This window comes from Corvus moneduloides, chromosome 1, assembly GCF_009650955.1.
Source record: "Corvus moneduloides isolate bCorMon1 chromosome 1, bCorMon1.pri, whole genome shotgun sequence".
NCBI classification, from domain to species: Eukaryota; Metazoa; Chordata; class Aves; order Passeriformes; family Corvidae; genus Corvus; species Corvus moneduloides.
Window position 1 is genome coordinate 122039293 of NC_045476.1, and position 18365 is coordinate 122057657.

The 18365-nt window shown below is 37.7% G+C and overlaps 1 protein-coding gene across 5 annotated transcripts in view; it reads right to left on the bottom strand.

The window, feature by feature from the left end:
- The window catches only part of ST18 (ST18 C2H2C-type zinc finger transcription factor), a 169028-nt gene extending 150961 nt beyond the window's left edge, over nucleotides 1-18067 (bottom strand). Inside the window, exons 1-2 of one of the 5 annotated variants that reach the window (XM_032125093.1) lie at nucleotides 17879-18067; nucleotides 17443-17578 (exon numbers count right to left, since the gene is read on the bottom strand). In XM_032125093.1, coding sequence (XP_031980984.1) covers nucleotides 17443-17578; nucleotides 17879-17917 — 175 coding nt within the window. In that variant the 5' untranslated portion in view covers nucleotides 17918-18067. Of the gene's footprint in view, nucleotides 1-17442; nucleotides 17579-17729; nucleotides 17845-17878 lie in introns of those variants that run through there. The other 4 variants (XM_032125109.1, XM_032125117.1, XM_032125082.1 and 1 more) reach the window with 4 other exon arrangements.
- Between the last annotated feature and the right edge of the window lie 298 nt (nucleotides 18068-18365).

Here is an 18365-nt window from a genome sequence, read left to right on the forward strand (position 1 = left end):
GCCCTATCTGTTTCTCAAGACTCTCCAGACCTGTAAAATCAAAGTGTAACTATTTTAATAAAATACTGCAAACAGATGTGGAAGCACAAGGTTTGAAAAAGGTATATTTGGGTGAAAGGAGTAAAACATAGATTACTCTTCCTAAAACAATCTATTTCCAGGATTCTCCATAAAGAACACAAAATAGTTTATTATATTTCAGAAGAATAAAAGACAAAATAAAGATGTAGCAATTCTTCTGCGGGAGACATAAACTCAGTGAAGGCTTGACTATTTCTTCATGCTATGCCATTTGATAGCAAAATGGAAAAAAAATGCTGGCACTTCAAACTGGCAGTGTAGCTATCCATTTAAAACCCTGTATCAGATTACCAATACCATGTGATGTCTTATATAAAGCTGGATAACATTCATGATCAGTTTGTATCCAGTACAAAGCTCCTCATAAATAAATAGGGCTAGAGGCATGTTTTGATGGCAGAGGGCATCATACTGTTCTGTTCTTATTGAAAGATGGCCCTGGTTTAGTAAAGATATGTTTTGTTGGCAAAAAGTCTGCTATCATCTGGTTAAGTGGAAGGATGTTCAGATGTGAAGCTGAAGCAAACATTTAAGCTTAATCTTGAAGGCAAGTGATTTACTTTGTAGCATTTCAAGGCTATTTATTTTACAGTACGGCAGCTTGTTTGCCTGGAATCAGTGTGACTCACAAAATCTTGTTAAAATGCAGTATTAGGAGGAAAGAGAAAAAAATTAAAAAAAAAAAGGAAGAAGAAACAGAGCAAGAGCTAGGAGTTAGAAATATAAGTAGAAGAAGAAATAAGGATTTAAACAAAAAGAACGTTAGAGAACGAGAATATATCAAGCAAACATACATTTTACTTTATCTTCCATTTGAACCTCTTAATAGAGCCCTTGCTTACTCTGGCCAGCAATTTCTCTTGCAAATAGCTTCATAGGCATCAGTGGGACAATTTCTGAGAATTACTGCATTTTTATGTCACTTAGAAGTGGACTACATAGTGTTTCAGATGATAATTAACAGAAATGACTACAGAGAAGTCAGAAGGAAGAGAATATATATTCTATAAACTCAAATATCAGAGTACCAAAAATAGAGGCTAGTATTAACCACTGGGAACTTAGAATTAATCAGTTTTTTAATACATTTGGACTTATTCCACACACAAACACATAAATATTATTTTGCTTGCTATTTCACCCATTATTTTTCTATAGCAAAGTTGATTAATTAATTGAAATTCTTAGCCTTCGTTAGTCCCTTCCCTCCTGTTCCCCACAAGTACACCTCTTTTTTTTTCCCTAGCACATGGAAAGCGTAATGCAGCTACTATTTTAAATGGAAACAACCATGAATCTATGAAGATACCACTTAACATAAATACAAGAAATCAATGCAGCAGATTTATCTATGCTTTGAGCTGTCAGTTCCCACAGTGACCTGATCAGCTACATTTTTTTAATGTTACACAAACATGGTTAAGTCCTGATCTATAAATTTAGCCTATCAGTACCATTTTTGTGAAGACATTTTCACTGAATTATCTAGATCCTCATAAAATTTGTCAGTAATGTTACAAAGAATCTAGCCTTGATATCAACTTCAATTAAGGAGATATTATGTAGTCATTTATTCTCAAATTCAGATTTCTGGTAATACATACATGCAGTAATGACCACCTTAAAACTTATCTCGTTTGAAAGGTACATTCCATGTCAGATTTCTGTGTTGATATTAGATGTTACAAGACCTTTTCAATAGCACTGAGCACCTCCCTAGTCTCTCACATTTTCCTTGGCTTAGCTTTATCTAGGTGAGAGTTTTGCTGTGTAAATGGCTTGCTGTTGCAATGTTGTGAATCCACGACAGAGTACGTGAGAGCTGAGGACCTGTTTTTACATTTTCAGCAACCAGTGATGGTCACAGGATCCTTAAAAGGGGCTCCTTTGAGGTACAAGTTAAAGATGCATCTGCCACTGCAAGTCAATGGCCAACAGCCATCATCTCTTCATCATTTGTATGTGGATGTGACAACCTCCATCTGTCTCTGTTGCTTGAGCCCAAGCAATCACAGGATTTGGGGAAAACATGTAGGTAGATGGAAGACTTAAGACTTGTACAAAGGACAAATCACTCTCACATCTGAATTGATCTCAGTATTAACTGGTGGAATGGAAATACAACTAATAGACAAAAGAAAGAGATTGAAAGCGGAGAGGGTGACAAGTGAAGTAATCCCACTCAGAGTCCATTGCTGGCCATATCAGTCTCAGTCCCATGCAGAAGTTGTGCTGTGAGGTTCACATGTGGGCTGTCAAACACGGGAAAAACTGCTTTTCCTAGAACTGAACACTACCACAAGAACAGATTTTAAATTAAGTTGTTGGACTGCCTACTGGCTTTGGCTAAAGCAACTAATCACACCCTGTCTTTGAGTCCCTATACAGAGAAATAACTGATTCCAACAAGTTCACAGTCTCCCCCTCCACTTTAATTCCCCACCACTAGGGAAGAAAATAAACATGGGAGGGTTTTATGTGCACAGGGTCCTTTTTATTTTTTAGTCAGGACCAGATAATATCTAATAAAGTGAGAAACACAACCAATGAAAACTTGAGGTCTTTATGCAAAAAGACCTTTAATTAAAACAAGACAATATTATACAGATCTCTCACAAAAACTGTCTACAAACACATTCATTTTACTCTCTTAACATTTGTTATTCCAGTATTTGCAGGTTTTGACATTTCTTTTTTTTTATTTTTTCAAGCAGTTTTATTATGATGTGAATATTTTTTATACATTGTCATTTGTATATATAAGTCTACAAGAAAAAAGAAGAAGAAAAAATATATTATTTCTAAAATAGTAAAAAGAGGCACAAATCTCGTTGTATTACACTCTTTACTCATGAATGAAATGCAATTTTTTTCTTTCTGTTTCAAGTAGGAGCAGTTATTCAGAATTTAAGTATGCTTCCTGAGTGCACAAAGTGAGATTAACTTTTAGAAGAAAGCAGCTGCTGCTATATTATATATTTGTAAAAAAAAATCCTTTGGGCTTTATTCTGCCTACCATATTTGATGAATTTATCACCACATCCTTTTATTTAGTGTTCAACATTGGAGAAATTCTTTGATTTTGTAAGGAGCAGATATGAAGAATGATTCAATTGCATCACAAATGAGACCAGGTTGCTCCTAACATCTAGGTATAATGCATCAGAAAAGTATTAACAATAAAAATAACTTGCAAGACAGGACAAAGCAATGGCATTAAATAGCATGTGCAGACATACTAAAAAAGAAAATTGGTGGAGAAGCAAAAAGCTGCACATCTTCCATCAGTCAATGCTCAGAACCACCCCAGGACGTGCCAGGTGTGGCTCACAGTAACCTGTCTGCAGGACCTTCTGAAGTCACTGGTGATCTAGCAGCAACAAATGGTGTTTCAGCAGGTAAAAGTAGCAGCTGGTTTCCCTGATGGATCTTACAGTGAACAACATCAGTGGAATCCCCCAGCAGGTTAGAGGTGGGGATATTGGTCTTTCTAAAGATCAGACTCAAACAAGCCCAGAGACATCAGGACTAAGTGGCTTAATCCACTGGTCAGTTCCTGGAAAGTCATGGATGGGGACAGCCAATCTATCTGCTTTGCAGATGACCACAATCTCCTGTCTCCTGTCCTCAGTGACATGCAGGTGGTTATTGGCCAGTTTGAAAGTTCTGCAAAGTTTTTTAGATTTACAGTTCCTCTAATAGAAATGTGAATTCAGTCAAGACCAGATAAGGCTGACTCTCTAATGTGCAAGGTAATGAAAAATCCCCTTGGTTGGGCCCAAATGGTTGCATTTCAGATGCAACCCTGCAGATGCCAGGGTAGATGAATACAGCCTGATATATTGGCTTGGCTGGTAACCAGGTACTGTCTAGGGAAGGGGTATGATGATGATCCACAAGGGAGGGCTGTCACATAACACTTGTCTCTACATTGCCTCACAGTTGGGAGATTTAGGCTGCATATCCTTGATAGGCATAACCTTGCTATTATGCGCTTCCATCAGCTCAGTCCCCAGGCTCTTCCATGATTAACAGAATAATTCCATTTGCAGGACATGATACCTAGCTCCACAGTTCTGGGGCACAGTATATTACTGGCACTGAAGTTAGGATAACCACAGTTGAATGGCCATGTAGCTTGTCTACATGATGGCACAACCCCTCAGGTCATTATTTGCAGAGGGCTCAAATCAAAAACTCAAACACTGCAATAACCTTAAAGCTAATCTTGTCATGTAACCAACAGACTTTAGTGGGAGAAGATTACTGCTCTGTTCTGGCAAACTTGGATAATATCTCTGTTGTTGTCCTGAACTTCAACTATGAATTCTAGAAAGCAAAAGAAAGAAAAGCAAATAAAAAAATAAACACTCAATAATATCCTGTCTCCTCTCCACTGTACCAGCCTCTGCTCTCACCTTAACATTTATAAATTGTCTTTTACAAATAAGGAGTTACTTCAGCTTTTACAGTACTTTTGAGGAGATACTTCATCCTCACACAGACTGGCAGCAGAGAAAAGCAACTTAGAAAACTGCTTTTTCATAGAGTAGGTGAGCAATAATTTATCAGAAACAAATTGTGATACTGCCACAGCAAACAGAGGGAAAAAAACACAAGCGTCACACAGCTAATTCAAATTGAAGCGTATTAAACAGGATTTGCCCACAACTAGCTTGCACATTTTTTACACTGCATTCTTAAAAATATTCCTTCAAGATGTGCAACTATGAGGCTAAATTGATGAAACTCTTCCAGATATCACGAAAAGAAAGAAACATAAATTGCTTGGGGTGTAAAAGATGATTTCAAAACATACACTCATGAGATTTTCAAATTTCAACCATGTATTTTAATATTAAATTCAGGGTTGAAAATATACCCATTCCTTCTCAAAAATTGCCTATATGGAATTTCACCATTGCAGTTTGAGTACCTGATCTTCAAAAGTACTAAGTATTCAAGAGTGTTAAAGGTGAATGAAAAAGGCAGATATACAAACCACACATGAGTATTTGTACATGGACTTCTATGTAGTTTCTTCTCAAGGCCAGGATCACAGGTAATATATTCTAGACATATATTTGATAGTTTGAGTTCTACTACAAAGTAGAAATGCCAAATTTAAAATGGCTGAATGAAAAAATAAATTTTTTTCCTACTTTCCAGTCATGAATATGCCATCATATCTTTTGTTTTTTACTACACAGCTTTATTTCAGTAGCACAAGAAATAATAAAAGAAGACTTTTCTAGACGCGAAACTGTTACTGATAATTGCTTTTTTATTTATGAAATTATAAATTCTCCCTCACAGGTCTTCATTCTCATCCTGCAGAAATCTGATTGGCAGGTATACCCACACCAGAAACTATCCCTGTTTTCCCAGGTGTGTGATGCAGAGTATGTTTCCTCTTCTCGTGATCATGATAATATGAGCACAAGCTACATAGTCTTGCTAGGTAATATGAGAAGTTTATAGGTGCTCTCTCTCACCATAGAGGGTTTACAGAGGCATGATTACTTTCTGTAGAAATATTTTTTTAAAGTCCTTTTTAAATATTAGAATATATATGTTGAAAAATTTTGTTTTTAGAGAAGGGTGGGTTTGATTCTAAATTGTCTCTGTGAAATTTGCCACTGGTTTGATGTGACTACAACTAAACTGTGAGGTTCATTTTGTGCTTTACTGTAACAGGCCCAAAAACTAGAGGGGCAACCTCATGATTTCATGAGATAAATGATCAATAATGAATTGCTCTTTGTTTTCCTGATATCACATCTGTGGATTTTTAGGTTCACAAATAGTCAAAGAACTTAAAAAACTGCAAGTTCCCAAGTGTTGCATTTGTTTTGCTGTTCAGATCCAGAAGGCAACATTTCTTGTTTGATAGTAGCCCATCCTTTTTCCCACATCACACAGTGCCGATGAAGTCAGCAGGGATGGGATGTGCCACCCAGCTCCAGGCTGCAGGCCATGGGCCAGCCAGCAAGCTGCTGCAGCCAAGGTTATTCTTATTGCACCCTCTTGTACAGGGGCCATTGCCTTACTGGGAACAGCTTCTGCTTCCAGTAGAACAGGAGCTCAGGTAGTGAGAGGTGACATTTTTCAGTAGAAATGCTTCCCCTGTTTTTATCAAGTATCTTGGTACCAGCAAACAAAACTAGCAAGCTTGTTCAAAAATGAAGCTTGCAGGCTGAGAGGAGAGGAAGAGCATTTACAATATGGAATTGATCCATTTTAAGCGTTCTAGTTGGCAAATGTGTTAGAGAAAAAAAAATTCAGAGTCTGCAATAGATAATCTGGCACGAATCAGAAACAATATTTTGTAGGTGGGCCCAGCACAAAGCAAGGTCCATTAGGCTCAAAGGACACTGCAACAGAACAATGGAAGCAGACAGGAAGTCTGCACTAATAAATATGCCCATTGGGTCAGTGCCACCGCCTAGCATGGCATAGATACATACAGAAGGATTATACACTAAATGGTGCAAACACAGTCCAGTCCATCTGTCATAAACATTAAGTCCAAAGGCCACAGGTGCAGATGGCACTAAAAAGTAAAAATTACACCCAGACAGAGACCACTTCGTGTAATATGGAGAAGAAAAAAAAAATCCAGCAAAACAAAACAAAACAAAACAAAAAAAATTCACTGATTTGTTTCCAATCAATAAATGTTCTCAGAATGTCCTTGGCAATCTCTGCTTCTTCCTTTCCCGCTGTCATTGTACATGCATAACATACATTTTGTTTCACAAAAGTACTTTGAGCATTCAGGATCACTTTTTAACCAGTTAAGTAGATCTACCAGATATTTTGGCAAAAAACAAATAATTTAAAGTAAGATTCAGTCCTTCATGCTAGTATGTTGAGAATAGAATGTGTTTTGCCTTTGGAGATGAAATGTTTGACTCCAGGTATATTTTGTTTGAGGAATGTTGCCATAATAAAAAGCTTAATAAAAAGGAGGACAGTGTGCTTCTCTCTCTCATAGTCCAGATAAACAGAAAGTTGCATGTTTTAAAGTTCTAAAAAACAAAGAATTTCTGCTTTTTAATCATTTTACATAACACTTGCACATGACATTGATTTCTCATACTGAAGTATCTTTAATACATATTCTATATATCTGCAGATTTTGTACAAAAAGGTGGCTAAACACCACGCTTTATTATAGTAGCATTTAATTCACCATAGTTTTTTTCTTTCACAATCACCACAGGCTAGTAACCAAATATCCAGAGCTAAATGGGAACAGATCACCCAAAAAGGGTTTTCAGAATTGTTCCTCCAAGTGAAATAAATCCTAGAATAAACACTGACCCTTCAAGATTTTGCCTTGTCTACCAAATCAACTGTGTCTCAAGCCTGTGGTAGTCAGAACCCCAAGTGCGTCTTTTTCCAGCCATTCTTTGATGCAGTTGTAGAACTTGCACAAGTACCGGTCAATTTTTCAGCTGACTAAAGGAATGATGCCAATTCTACAGCAGGACTTACAAGAGAGTTTTAAAATTATAACAAAATTCTTATATCTTTGATGGGGTGTTGGATAGCATTTAACAAAGAAACAAAAGGCACCCAAGACTATAATTATATTCCAACTGTATAATCCCACTGAAATTCCCAGTGGCAACCCCAATGTTGTTTCAGAAAGAGTAGTTTTATTGATACCAATCTCCTCAACTTTTTTTTGCTACAAGAATAAGCATTATCTTTCCATCTTAGTCAGCATTGCCCAGTGTGCCTCATTCATTTTGCTCTTGAAATCTGACCTCCATAAATCAATGAAGGAAACCTGATGCTTTTGCACTAGCAATATCTGTAAGATTGCATAAGCAGGTGTATAGGATGGGATGTCTTTTCCTTCTGGACTGAGCTTTTGTAACTGGGCAGCAGACTCTAATCACAGAAATGATTATGCATGCTGTTTCTTTGTTGTACTTGCAGCCGAGTACTGTAAAGATCTAATAATACAGAAATGAATCAACTGACATTTCCGAAATATTGAAGCATTGTTAAAAAACCCCAAGTTGCACAGTTTTTAATTTTTAAGAGGTACATACCCGTTAAGCAAGGGTTGGAGTATGGTCTGTACAAGAGATAGCAATGGGCAGCATCAATGCCATTTTTCTAGAGTCTCAAATATAAATCATTTCAGAAAGGTTTTTTGGTTTCTTTTTTAAATCAAAAGGTATGAACAGTGATTCTGAAGGCCTGTGGATTGTAATATTTCAGTTTTCCCTTACAGCTATGGCAGGATCCAGTGTCTCATAACCAGGGCACATTCTCATTTAACAGCTGACTACCTGAAGTTATCTGGCTTAACCATGGATTATAGCTAGGGACTTTTCCAGCATCCAGTTTCTAAGTGTTTATTCCCACACTGATGCTGCAATGACAGCTGTGACTACAGCTACGCATACTTGTTCTGCTCCCACTGTCCTCTGTGACCAGGAATGACAAGAAAAAAATTCCTGTCTCATTGACAAGGTCTGTTGGTGCAAGTGTGAGTAGATGAGACCTCACACTGCCATATATTAAATCTGCCAACTCTCATATTGCTACCACAAGAGTTAAGAAACGTGATGCCATATCCAGCCTTCCAACAAGGCTTACTTATCATGGCCACTGTGGTGACACCTAGACACACAATATTAGATTTCTCATTTCCTATTAGCTCAGAACTTAGGCAGAGTTTGCTCCCATTCCCATTCACACACTGTGACTCCCATGTAGCCCTGGCAGGTGGGTTCTTGTGCCAGGATGTATGGAAGGAACCTGAAGAGGTTTCAACCATCCATCACCAGCCATTAGTGCCTAAGCCCTTATTTCCTCATCTCCCTTGGTGCTGCTGTACACCAACAGCAATAACTAAGGATGATGCTATTGGTGTTAGGGCTCAGGAAAGCAACAAGGCTGCTCCACCTGGAGTTAAATCAACTGAACAGGACATGCTAAAACTATCTATGCAATGTAAATGAGAAACTATTGAGAGATTACAAAGGGAGAAGCTAATAAGCTATATAGACAGTGCAGTGAAGAATGGCTGGATTTCACAGGCAGCTGAGAGACAGTCACATAATCACTGGCCAGACTTCACAGAGAGTTGAAGGGGGTCACTGGGGACCTTCTTGTGAGTGCAGTCATGCAAGATCAACAGTGCACAGGGAACTGTAGCATAAATTCCATGCAAGGCCATGAGCACACCAGCAATGGTTTCAAAAATACTGACCTGGCAAAGTGATACAGCAAATCTGGGATAACTGGGGAAAATAAAATTGAGGCAGGCTATTTTTTGGGAGAAGGCTAAAGCAGGAAAGAGTTAACCAGAGTGGTGAAAAAGAACATCTAAAAATAGTTATTAGAAGCTTTGCAAGTGCTGTGAGCAGTGCTGCCTGCTGGGTAGTCCTGCATTTGATGAGCCCAGCCTGAGTCAGGACTAAAAACCAAACTTGCAAATATACAATGCAAATATCAAGCTTGCTTCTGCAATAAGGAGGAAGTGAGTTGGGCAGAGGTATTTTCCTCGGCCTAAAAGGACAACATCTGGACAGGACAGATTGAACATTCTGGCACAACTCCAGGACCAATTATATCGGTATCTTCCCGGCCACTTCCTAATATCTTTCACAGTATAAATCCATAGAGTAAAAGATTGATTACAATGTATTCTACATTCCCACATAGAGTATTTTCTACCAATGACACAAGAGGTTTCATTTCTTTCCTTCTACTTTTAGTTCCCAGTCCTTACTGTTAGCCATGTTGATTTGGCATAAGGAAAAGGTAGACTTACAAATATCTGTTGATCACTCTCTTTGTTCTACCATTTTCACTTCCAAGCAAAAATGCGTCAGATGTCTTTTGATTTCTTTGACACAGTACTTTCTTCCTTAGCAAAAATATTCACATCAAATTTCAGGGAAAAAAAACAGAGGATAAGCACCATCAAATCAAACCAAGGCACAGTTAGAATACATAGGCCATTACTTCCCTAGCAAGAGCATTCAACACCCTGGGCAAATAGCTGTACTTTGTAAATTTACAACATTCCATGAACAATAGCAAGAACTACTCTACAGGAAGAATCCTTCCAGCAGATATAGGAGATTCAAAGACCTGGATAAGCCTTTGGTTTACATCTAGAATGAAATTTTTTGGTATTTTTCTTTACTGCGTATGTGAAAACAACATTTTACACTTACAAATTAGTAAACTACTACTTAACTATTACTGCCTAACGTGAAGGAAATCTCTTGCAATGTTTAATGTTTCATTAGAACTGCTTAAGAGCCCAAGCTCACCTGATGCTTATGAATGGTGAGCTTCTTTAGGAGGCAGGAGCTACTATCTACTGACAAGGAAAACATTATTTCAGAAGTTGCCACACTATTATTTTCTCAGGAGTTCTCTGCCTAAAAATGATTTTTTTTTACTTGCAGGTATCTCTTTTCTAGATTAAACAAGCCCTGCTTTCACAGAGTTTATTCACAGGACATATGCTGCTGCCTCCAACCATCTTGATAGCTCCCCGCTGAATGTGCTCTAGTTGATCAAGTTCTGTCTTGATTGGAGGTACCCTGAACTGGATGCATTGTTCTAGATGTGCCCTAGTTAGTACCAAGTATAAGGAAATCACAACTTTCTCTGATCTACTGGTAGTCTGCTTTGACACAACCCCATGCTTTGTTACCCTTCATCACAGTCAGCATACAAAGTTCAGCTCACTGTCCACTGAGGAAGTTACTGAACCAGGGTGGGCTTCTGGACAGTCCCCTAAGGAACTCAGGTAACAAGGTGGAGTATGAACCATTAGCCACTACCCCTGGAATTCAATGATCCATCTGTTTCCTACTCATGTACCTGTCCATCTACCCAGTCCATAATTACATTGCATCAATATTAGGATGTAATGGGAGACTGTGCTAAAAAACTTGCAAAGTCAAAGCAGATGACATCCCCTGCTCCCCTTAAACATGAATCCAGTCAACCGTGTGATCTCATTGCAGATGCTACTGTGCTGGTTAACAATTACAATCTGTGCTACTCCAGAACCCTTTTTTATAAGAGAATGGGGTATAAGCATACCAGGTATAAACATTCATATTCTCCATGGTCATCTTTACCACCAACATTAAGCTGCCAGAAAATCTTTACTCATATATTTTCTCTGAAGTAGCATAAATCTGCTAGCAAAATGGAATATTTTTGACACATGCGATCACATGATTAACACTTCTATAGGAGCACTACTAATAAAATTATTTCCGAGAAAAATAGAAAAAATATTTCTGTGAGTCAAGTTCATGGGAAATGTGTTTCAGTTTCATGCTGTTTAAAGCTGCAGTTAGTATTTTTTCAGACTTTTATCCATATTTCATCTAATTTTAATGAAGTGTTTTCTTAAGTTTAACCTCTTAATTCCTGGAAAAAAATAATGTCCATATTAACTTGTTGAGATCATAAAATATATTAGTGAGCTCCTAAGTATCATTTCCCTGCAGAAATTTCAAAATGTTCTGCACAGATTCATATACATATATAGATCTAAAATATGAGTGTAGTGATAAAAATATAATATATATAAACATAGATTAAAAGTTTTCAGAAGAGCGTACTTCTTTTTCTGGGCCAACATAAAATCCCCAAAGAATAGTAAAATAACATATTCAAATAACATTGTTATTCATTGTATTTTTACAGTGTTGGGAAAACCTAGGGCATAAAATTGAAACTGAGATGGGCCACCAAAGTAAAAAAGGAAAAATAAAGCATGGAAAAGTAAGAAAAAGAAAAAGTAAGCATACTTGTTGAATATTTTCTATTCTGTGAAGCCTATTCTTAATAACCCCTTGCACTATATTGACTAATCACAATCATCTTCTACAGAAGACCTTCATGTGTTACAGAGTATTGATAGAAGAGTTATTCTGTACAGTAGAGCGAAATATAGGATTCAATTTTTGGAAGAGACTTGTTAAAAACATAAATATCTTTTGAAGTCACTTTGCTTGTAAACATAAACATGAATATGTATTACAAAAAGAGAATTCACACTTATTTTGTTGACAGCAGTGTGAGTATTAAACTCTTAGAAATACATAAGTGTAAGAGAAATAACAGAAATTTTCTAGGAAAGAGGAGTGATTTACAGAGTTTCTAGAAAGGCTTAGTACCACATATCCTCAGATTTAATGTTGAGTTCATAAAGGCTACAGTTCCTCAGCTCTAGGTCACCACACACCATAAGTTGGTTGCTTTTTTTTTTTGTTCCCAGGATGTGTGAGACACTCAAGACTTGTATCAGCTTTGTATGGATTTCAGTGGGAGTCAAAGAATATCAAGAGACTGGCATCTGAAGTTTGCTCTTGACATATGAGAAAGTGAAGCAATGAAAAAAAAAAGCCTAGTATTGATTTGAGATACACAGTGAAAAGGGCAGGTAACAAACTCCCAACAGAAATCCAGGATAAAGTGAAAACCACCCAAACCCAGCTACATGATCCAATCTAATATAATCGGGGAAAATCACCATTTCTGATTCTTAAAGCACATTAGAAATAAAGATGCCTCCATAGATATGTTTCAGTAAAATGATAGAACCACCAAAAACAAAACTGCAATATTGACATTTTCTTGTGATATATGTCTACATTTCCCAGAATTACACCAATTGCTTAGGCTGTCCATTTATTCATGAAATGGGTGAAAAATCTATATCTTTTTCCTCCGTATTGAATTTTTGAAATTACGGTTTATTTGCCTACATTTATCATTCTAATTTACTGGCTCTAATTTATTTAAGTTTATTTTGCAATCTGCAGATTGATAATGTAATTACCCATAAGGAGCCTGAATTTATTCAATTGCTGGTGCAAATGCCACAGTTTCCTTGTTTACATGAGGAGATTTTCACTAGCACTGCTATCTTGGTCACTGATCACCACTGAATCAGGGCTACTCCCAGCTGGACACAAGCGCACATTTTCTTTGATACCTGCCTAAACAGAACACAAAGCTTTATCTGAATGACAGATACCTTCATTTCAGGTACCATAAAGATTTTGGTAGTCACCCCCACCCCCTTATGAACTAAGAATGAAGAAATACATCCCTGAGTTAAACAAATGTAAAATGTAGCTGTATAGTGGCAAGATAATTTTACTCTGCACAACTACTTTGCAGAGTAAAACTTCTACAAAGCAGCAAAAAAAAGAATAGATCAAAGACATCAAAAGGGAGGGGAAAAAAAATGAGAACATGATATTACCATACCTGTATGTATGAATAATACCACAATCAAGAAAATATCAAACATTGATCTATGACAGACTGGGAACTTCAGCAATAAGATAGACCTTCTGTTTCTTGGTCATGAGCTGCTAGGTTGCAATCTTCTATCTTTGGTCAGCATACAGATAAGAACACCAAACTTCTAGCATAGCTTTACACTTGACTAAACTACACGTTTTCAGCAACATTATTTTGGTCTCTGAATTTTGGGGTTTTGTATTCAGGATGTTACAGAAAAGAAAAAGTCAAAAAAAAAAAAGCAGGCCAGCTGCTAATGAAATTTAACAAACAAGCAAACTTAATTGAATCAAGAGTCCACTTGGACTTGTGGACTTCAACACTGACTGGCTAAAACCAGAGCACTGAGGGTTATAAATAGTACCTTAATTTCAACCTCTGCACTAATTTGTGGGAAAAGCATTTGAGGAGGAACAAATAACTAATAACTAATGAAGAGAATCAGCTACTGTAATCGAGCACTTCCACTGTGGCTCAGCTAAACACAACTTCTCACGCCCTTTTTAACCAACAAAAAATGAGAGAGATATGTAAAAGCCAACTGGAATATATTGCTTGTCAAAATGCTACGGATGACAGAAGCTTATGTGGGGAGAGAAGGGGGATTCGACTTTTGGACTCAAGACTATTTTTTCAAAACACAATCAAATCCAGGAGTGAAATCAGTACTTAAAGTTGTTTCTTCAATTTTAAAGAAGAACTGAATTGAGAGGAATTGAGTGCAAGGTTTTGGTAAAAATTGTGACTCCTACTTGAAATTGTCATTTGACATACTATCACTTGTATGCCACTATGTTAGATGGGATCCTGTGTTATGAAAGAAATGAGATTATTTCTAAGTTTTCTTTGCCCTAGGGAAAAAAATTTGGTGAAACAAGCCTGTAGAGATTCTGGTCTCTCTGCTGATTCAAACACGAGCACTTCATTGGCTTCACAAATCCAGCACTTTATGCTACATGTATAAATGGAGATATTGACATGAAACCCATGGATTGGAAGACCTGTATGTGATGTTACACAGAGAATTGCAGCAAAAACATATCACAGGTCAGATATGCAACAGCAGTTTATAGCATCTCTCTTTCCTTCCCACCTCAATTTATACAGCTGATAGCTGCTACAGTTACCAGGGAATCCCTCCCTTGCTGTAATCCTCCCTTTAAAGCCCTTGGAGCTTCCTTCCCACTCATGCTACACAGAACAAGTGCCTGTGAGGAAGGGCTGCAGAGTCTCTGTCTGGCTCATGACACTTTTAAGAGCATGATAAAGGAAATGAAAAGAAAGTATGATTTTCAAAGGTGTTGGATTCTTTCCAATGCCTCCATAATCAATTTAAAGAAGGACATGAAAGGTAAGCAGAACAAGTGAAGAGGATTTTCAAGAATATTTACTGTTTGTGTGGCTCTACTCTCTTTAAAGGTACGGGAAATTTCCCCCTAACATCATAGACAGCAGATGTAAGTTGGCATTTGAATCAAAGTAGAACAAGACCCCTTTTATCTGGTGATAATTTTTTTGCAATTCCTTGATATTCAACAATCACAATTTAATAGCAAGCTCATTTTCTAAGTACTTAGTTAAAGTGTAAGGAAACAGAATGGGGGCAGGCAGGTTGCTCTTTCTAGATTCACAGAAAGCAGCTTGAATAGAAGCCTTTTCAGAGAGGAGATTTTGCAGCTAATATATATTGAAGGATCTTTTCATGCACTGACTATAGTCAGTGATTCTTTTCCTTGCTTTAAATCACAAAAGGGAACCACAAGCAAACAATGGCTTTAAAAAGTGAAACAAAAGATAATTCAACTTTATATACAGAGTCTGTTTGCCTCACCCCACTCCCCTGCATATCTATGTATATACACAAAGAAAAGACTTTTAAAACACCACATAACGATAATTTTACAAACTTTTTACCAAAAATGAGAAAAATTCTGTTGTTACTCTAACTTCAAATATTTGAAAACTTGTTCCCTAAAAATTATCCTTTCTCCTACTTTTTTTTTTTTTGCTACATAGCCATCAACTCGATGTATTATCACTGCAATGTATGTAATAAGTATTACACATTGGTTTCAGTAATGCTTCCACCAAATAAGGCTTCCAGCATCTGTCTGCAAGCTATAACATGAAACAAAATGTGTTTTGTTGCTTAAATTGATCTGTTTAAGCAGTGTGACATTATCATATTGTCACAAGTATGTTTAGTCTATCTTTCGAAGAGGATAGGAATATTGGCTGTAAGCCACTGTAAGCCTTTACCCTATTTTAAAGGAAAAGTTAAAGATCAAAAGTAGAGAGCACAAATGCACAAAGCCTTGGCACTCTCCTTCCATTTCAGCACTCTGCACTGACCTCTACTGGTTTCTCCACTGTAGCTTTCATCAATATGAAACGATCCACTTTTATTGAACTTTTGCACTCTTTTCTTCAAATTCCAGGATGAAGTAAATTGTATCCCACCCTGCTAACATCTCCCTGACTGAAGGTCATGAAAAGATCAAGCTTACAACTATTGGTGGCAGTTTATCTGTAGTGAATGAGACACTATGAAAAATCATCTGTTAAAAACCACCTCACAGTACATATACAGCTGTAGATAGATATTCAATCTGAAAACTCTATCTTAACACATTTATTATTACTAATTTGTTACATTTTTAAATTTAACTGCTATCTCAGGTCTCATATCATCATTAGACGTTTGCTTTATAAAATCTTGGGGTTTATTATACAATTCCAAACATCTGACCCATGATGAAGACCAGAAGTACTGCTGCAACACAAATACCTAAGTTGTGAATATAAATTTAACATCTTTAATCATCCCCGTTTGACATACTTCTGCTTCACATAACATGCTTCTCTCTAGAAGGTTCTTCAGTATAAATATTTGCCTTAATTAGGGCAGAGCTTGCATCTTTTTTGACCACACACCAACAGATCAAAGTACTGTAACAGGCTTGGCAACGTAAAAGTATCACTGTAAAAGCTTTGTCAAACCAAAGTCATCACCCTGTCTTACTGGGAGGAGTGATGCACTCACCACATCTTTCATACAGCTAAATGAAGTTCAAACTATACGTTTTTTAACTGATCACAAGCAAAAACAAAGACATAGTTCTTTATGTTCCTTACTGTAAAAAGCAACTCTAGTTAGTCATAAGTAAATGAGCAAACATTTCCATCCTCATTTACCAAAGAACACTTTCGTTGTCAGCAAAACCCAAAACTTTCCAATTTTAAAAGCATAATTTTAGTTTTCTTTTTTATGAAAGTGTTCAAGTATGAATAACAGTTTTACATATCATGAGAACATTTCCTCTCACTGCTCCACCAGCGACTCCAAACAAACTTTTTAACTTTTCAAGTCACCTATACTGGCTGGAAAAAACCTCTACAATTGTTGACCACAAAAACAATGAAGTTTTGTTGTTCTGTTGGTGTAGATAGTAAAGCAGATCACATATTGTTAATTCAATTTCAGAACAGCAAAATCCCTCTTATTCATGAAGCTATTTTGTGTAATAATGCATTTTTCTTTCATTTTCCATAAAAACCTCTTTAGATCCTGAATGTAAACAGATGTTCAGCATGAATCTATAATATTTTATACTGTATAAATATCTGAATCTGACATCCTTTTTTTTTTTTTTTTTTTTTTTTTGGTAAATCATCTTCTCCGACTTGTGGAACACTCTTATTCCTCTCCCTTCTTTTACGGCAGCTGAAGCTCGCACCACTCCCTCCTGTCAGTGCTCAGTAGCAGGAGCAGCACCCTGGGGAAGCCCTGGAGAGCCGGTGCGGGTCAGGGCTCCCCGGGCAGCCCGGAGGTGCGGGTCCCCCCGCGCTGCCCCGGCGCTGGCCAGCAGAGGGAGGAGAGGGGGTGCCCGCAGCGCCCGCAGCCCCCGGGGCACCGCACCCCCTCTGCTCTGCCCGCAGGCGCCGCGACAAGCGGCAGCCTCAGCTTCGCTGTCCGTGATGCAAACCCGCACCTGGTCCTACCTGGAGAGAGCAATGATACTACTTTGTGTCACTTTTCCTTCTTACCTTCACCCAGTGACTGAGGATGGGTATCCACAAGGTTGCTGTTGCCTGGTCTTGCTGGGTTTGCCACCGCTCCGATACTCACACTGCTGCTTCTAGGACTTGGATGAACAACTGGATCTGATCTGCTTATTCTGTGCTGTGTTAGAAAGAAAACATTTTGATGTTCTGTCACTAGAACTGGGCCTTTGCTCAATGAGCAAGTACGTAACTGTTCTGAGATTTGCAAATCAGCCTCTTTTTCCGTACGTGGGAAATAGAAAATCTTGTTAAGACATCCTATAACTTACGAAGGAGTGAAAGACATTGATTTTCACTGAACAAGGTGTTGACTGGATCACCATGAGACCATCTTCTTTCCAAAAGGCATTTTAAAGCAGCACTTTCTGTCAGCTCTGTGCAAAATATTCCACAACAGCCCCAATAACTTTTTCCTTACCTCTGGTATCCCAGTGAGGTCACATTCTGTTAAAAACATCCTGTCAAGCTTGGTACAAAAGGGCTCCAAAGAATCAGAATGCAGAAGCTATGCAACTTGCTGACTAACTTTGCTCTGTGTTATTTACCAACCACACAAAGAAAATGCTGTCTATTCAAAACACAGTTCAAAACTCTCTTCACAGAAAGTGAGTGAACAAACAGTCCCATGTCCAGTGCTGTAGTGACATCTCCCATGAGGCCCGGTGATAGCTCTGGGGCATGGGACGGAGTGACACCACCAGCAGTCACTACAAGGCACTTTTGTAAACAAGTTGTGTGTGTGTGTGCAGAGGAGGAGGAGGCGGGTGTTACTCTTTCTCTATCTTAACATTACACTTTATTCACTTTATCAGGTCAAAGAAGAACTTCAGTCTTGCTTAGTCTACTGGGTGCATTCGCTATAGTCTTGCACAGGATTTTCTTCATGATAGTCTTTACTTTCTTCC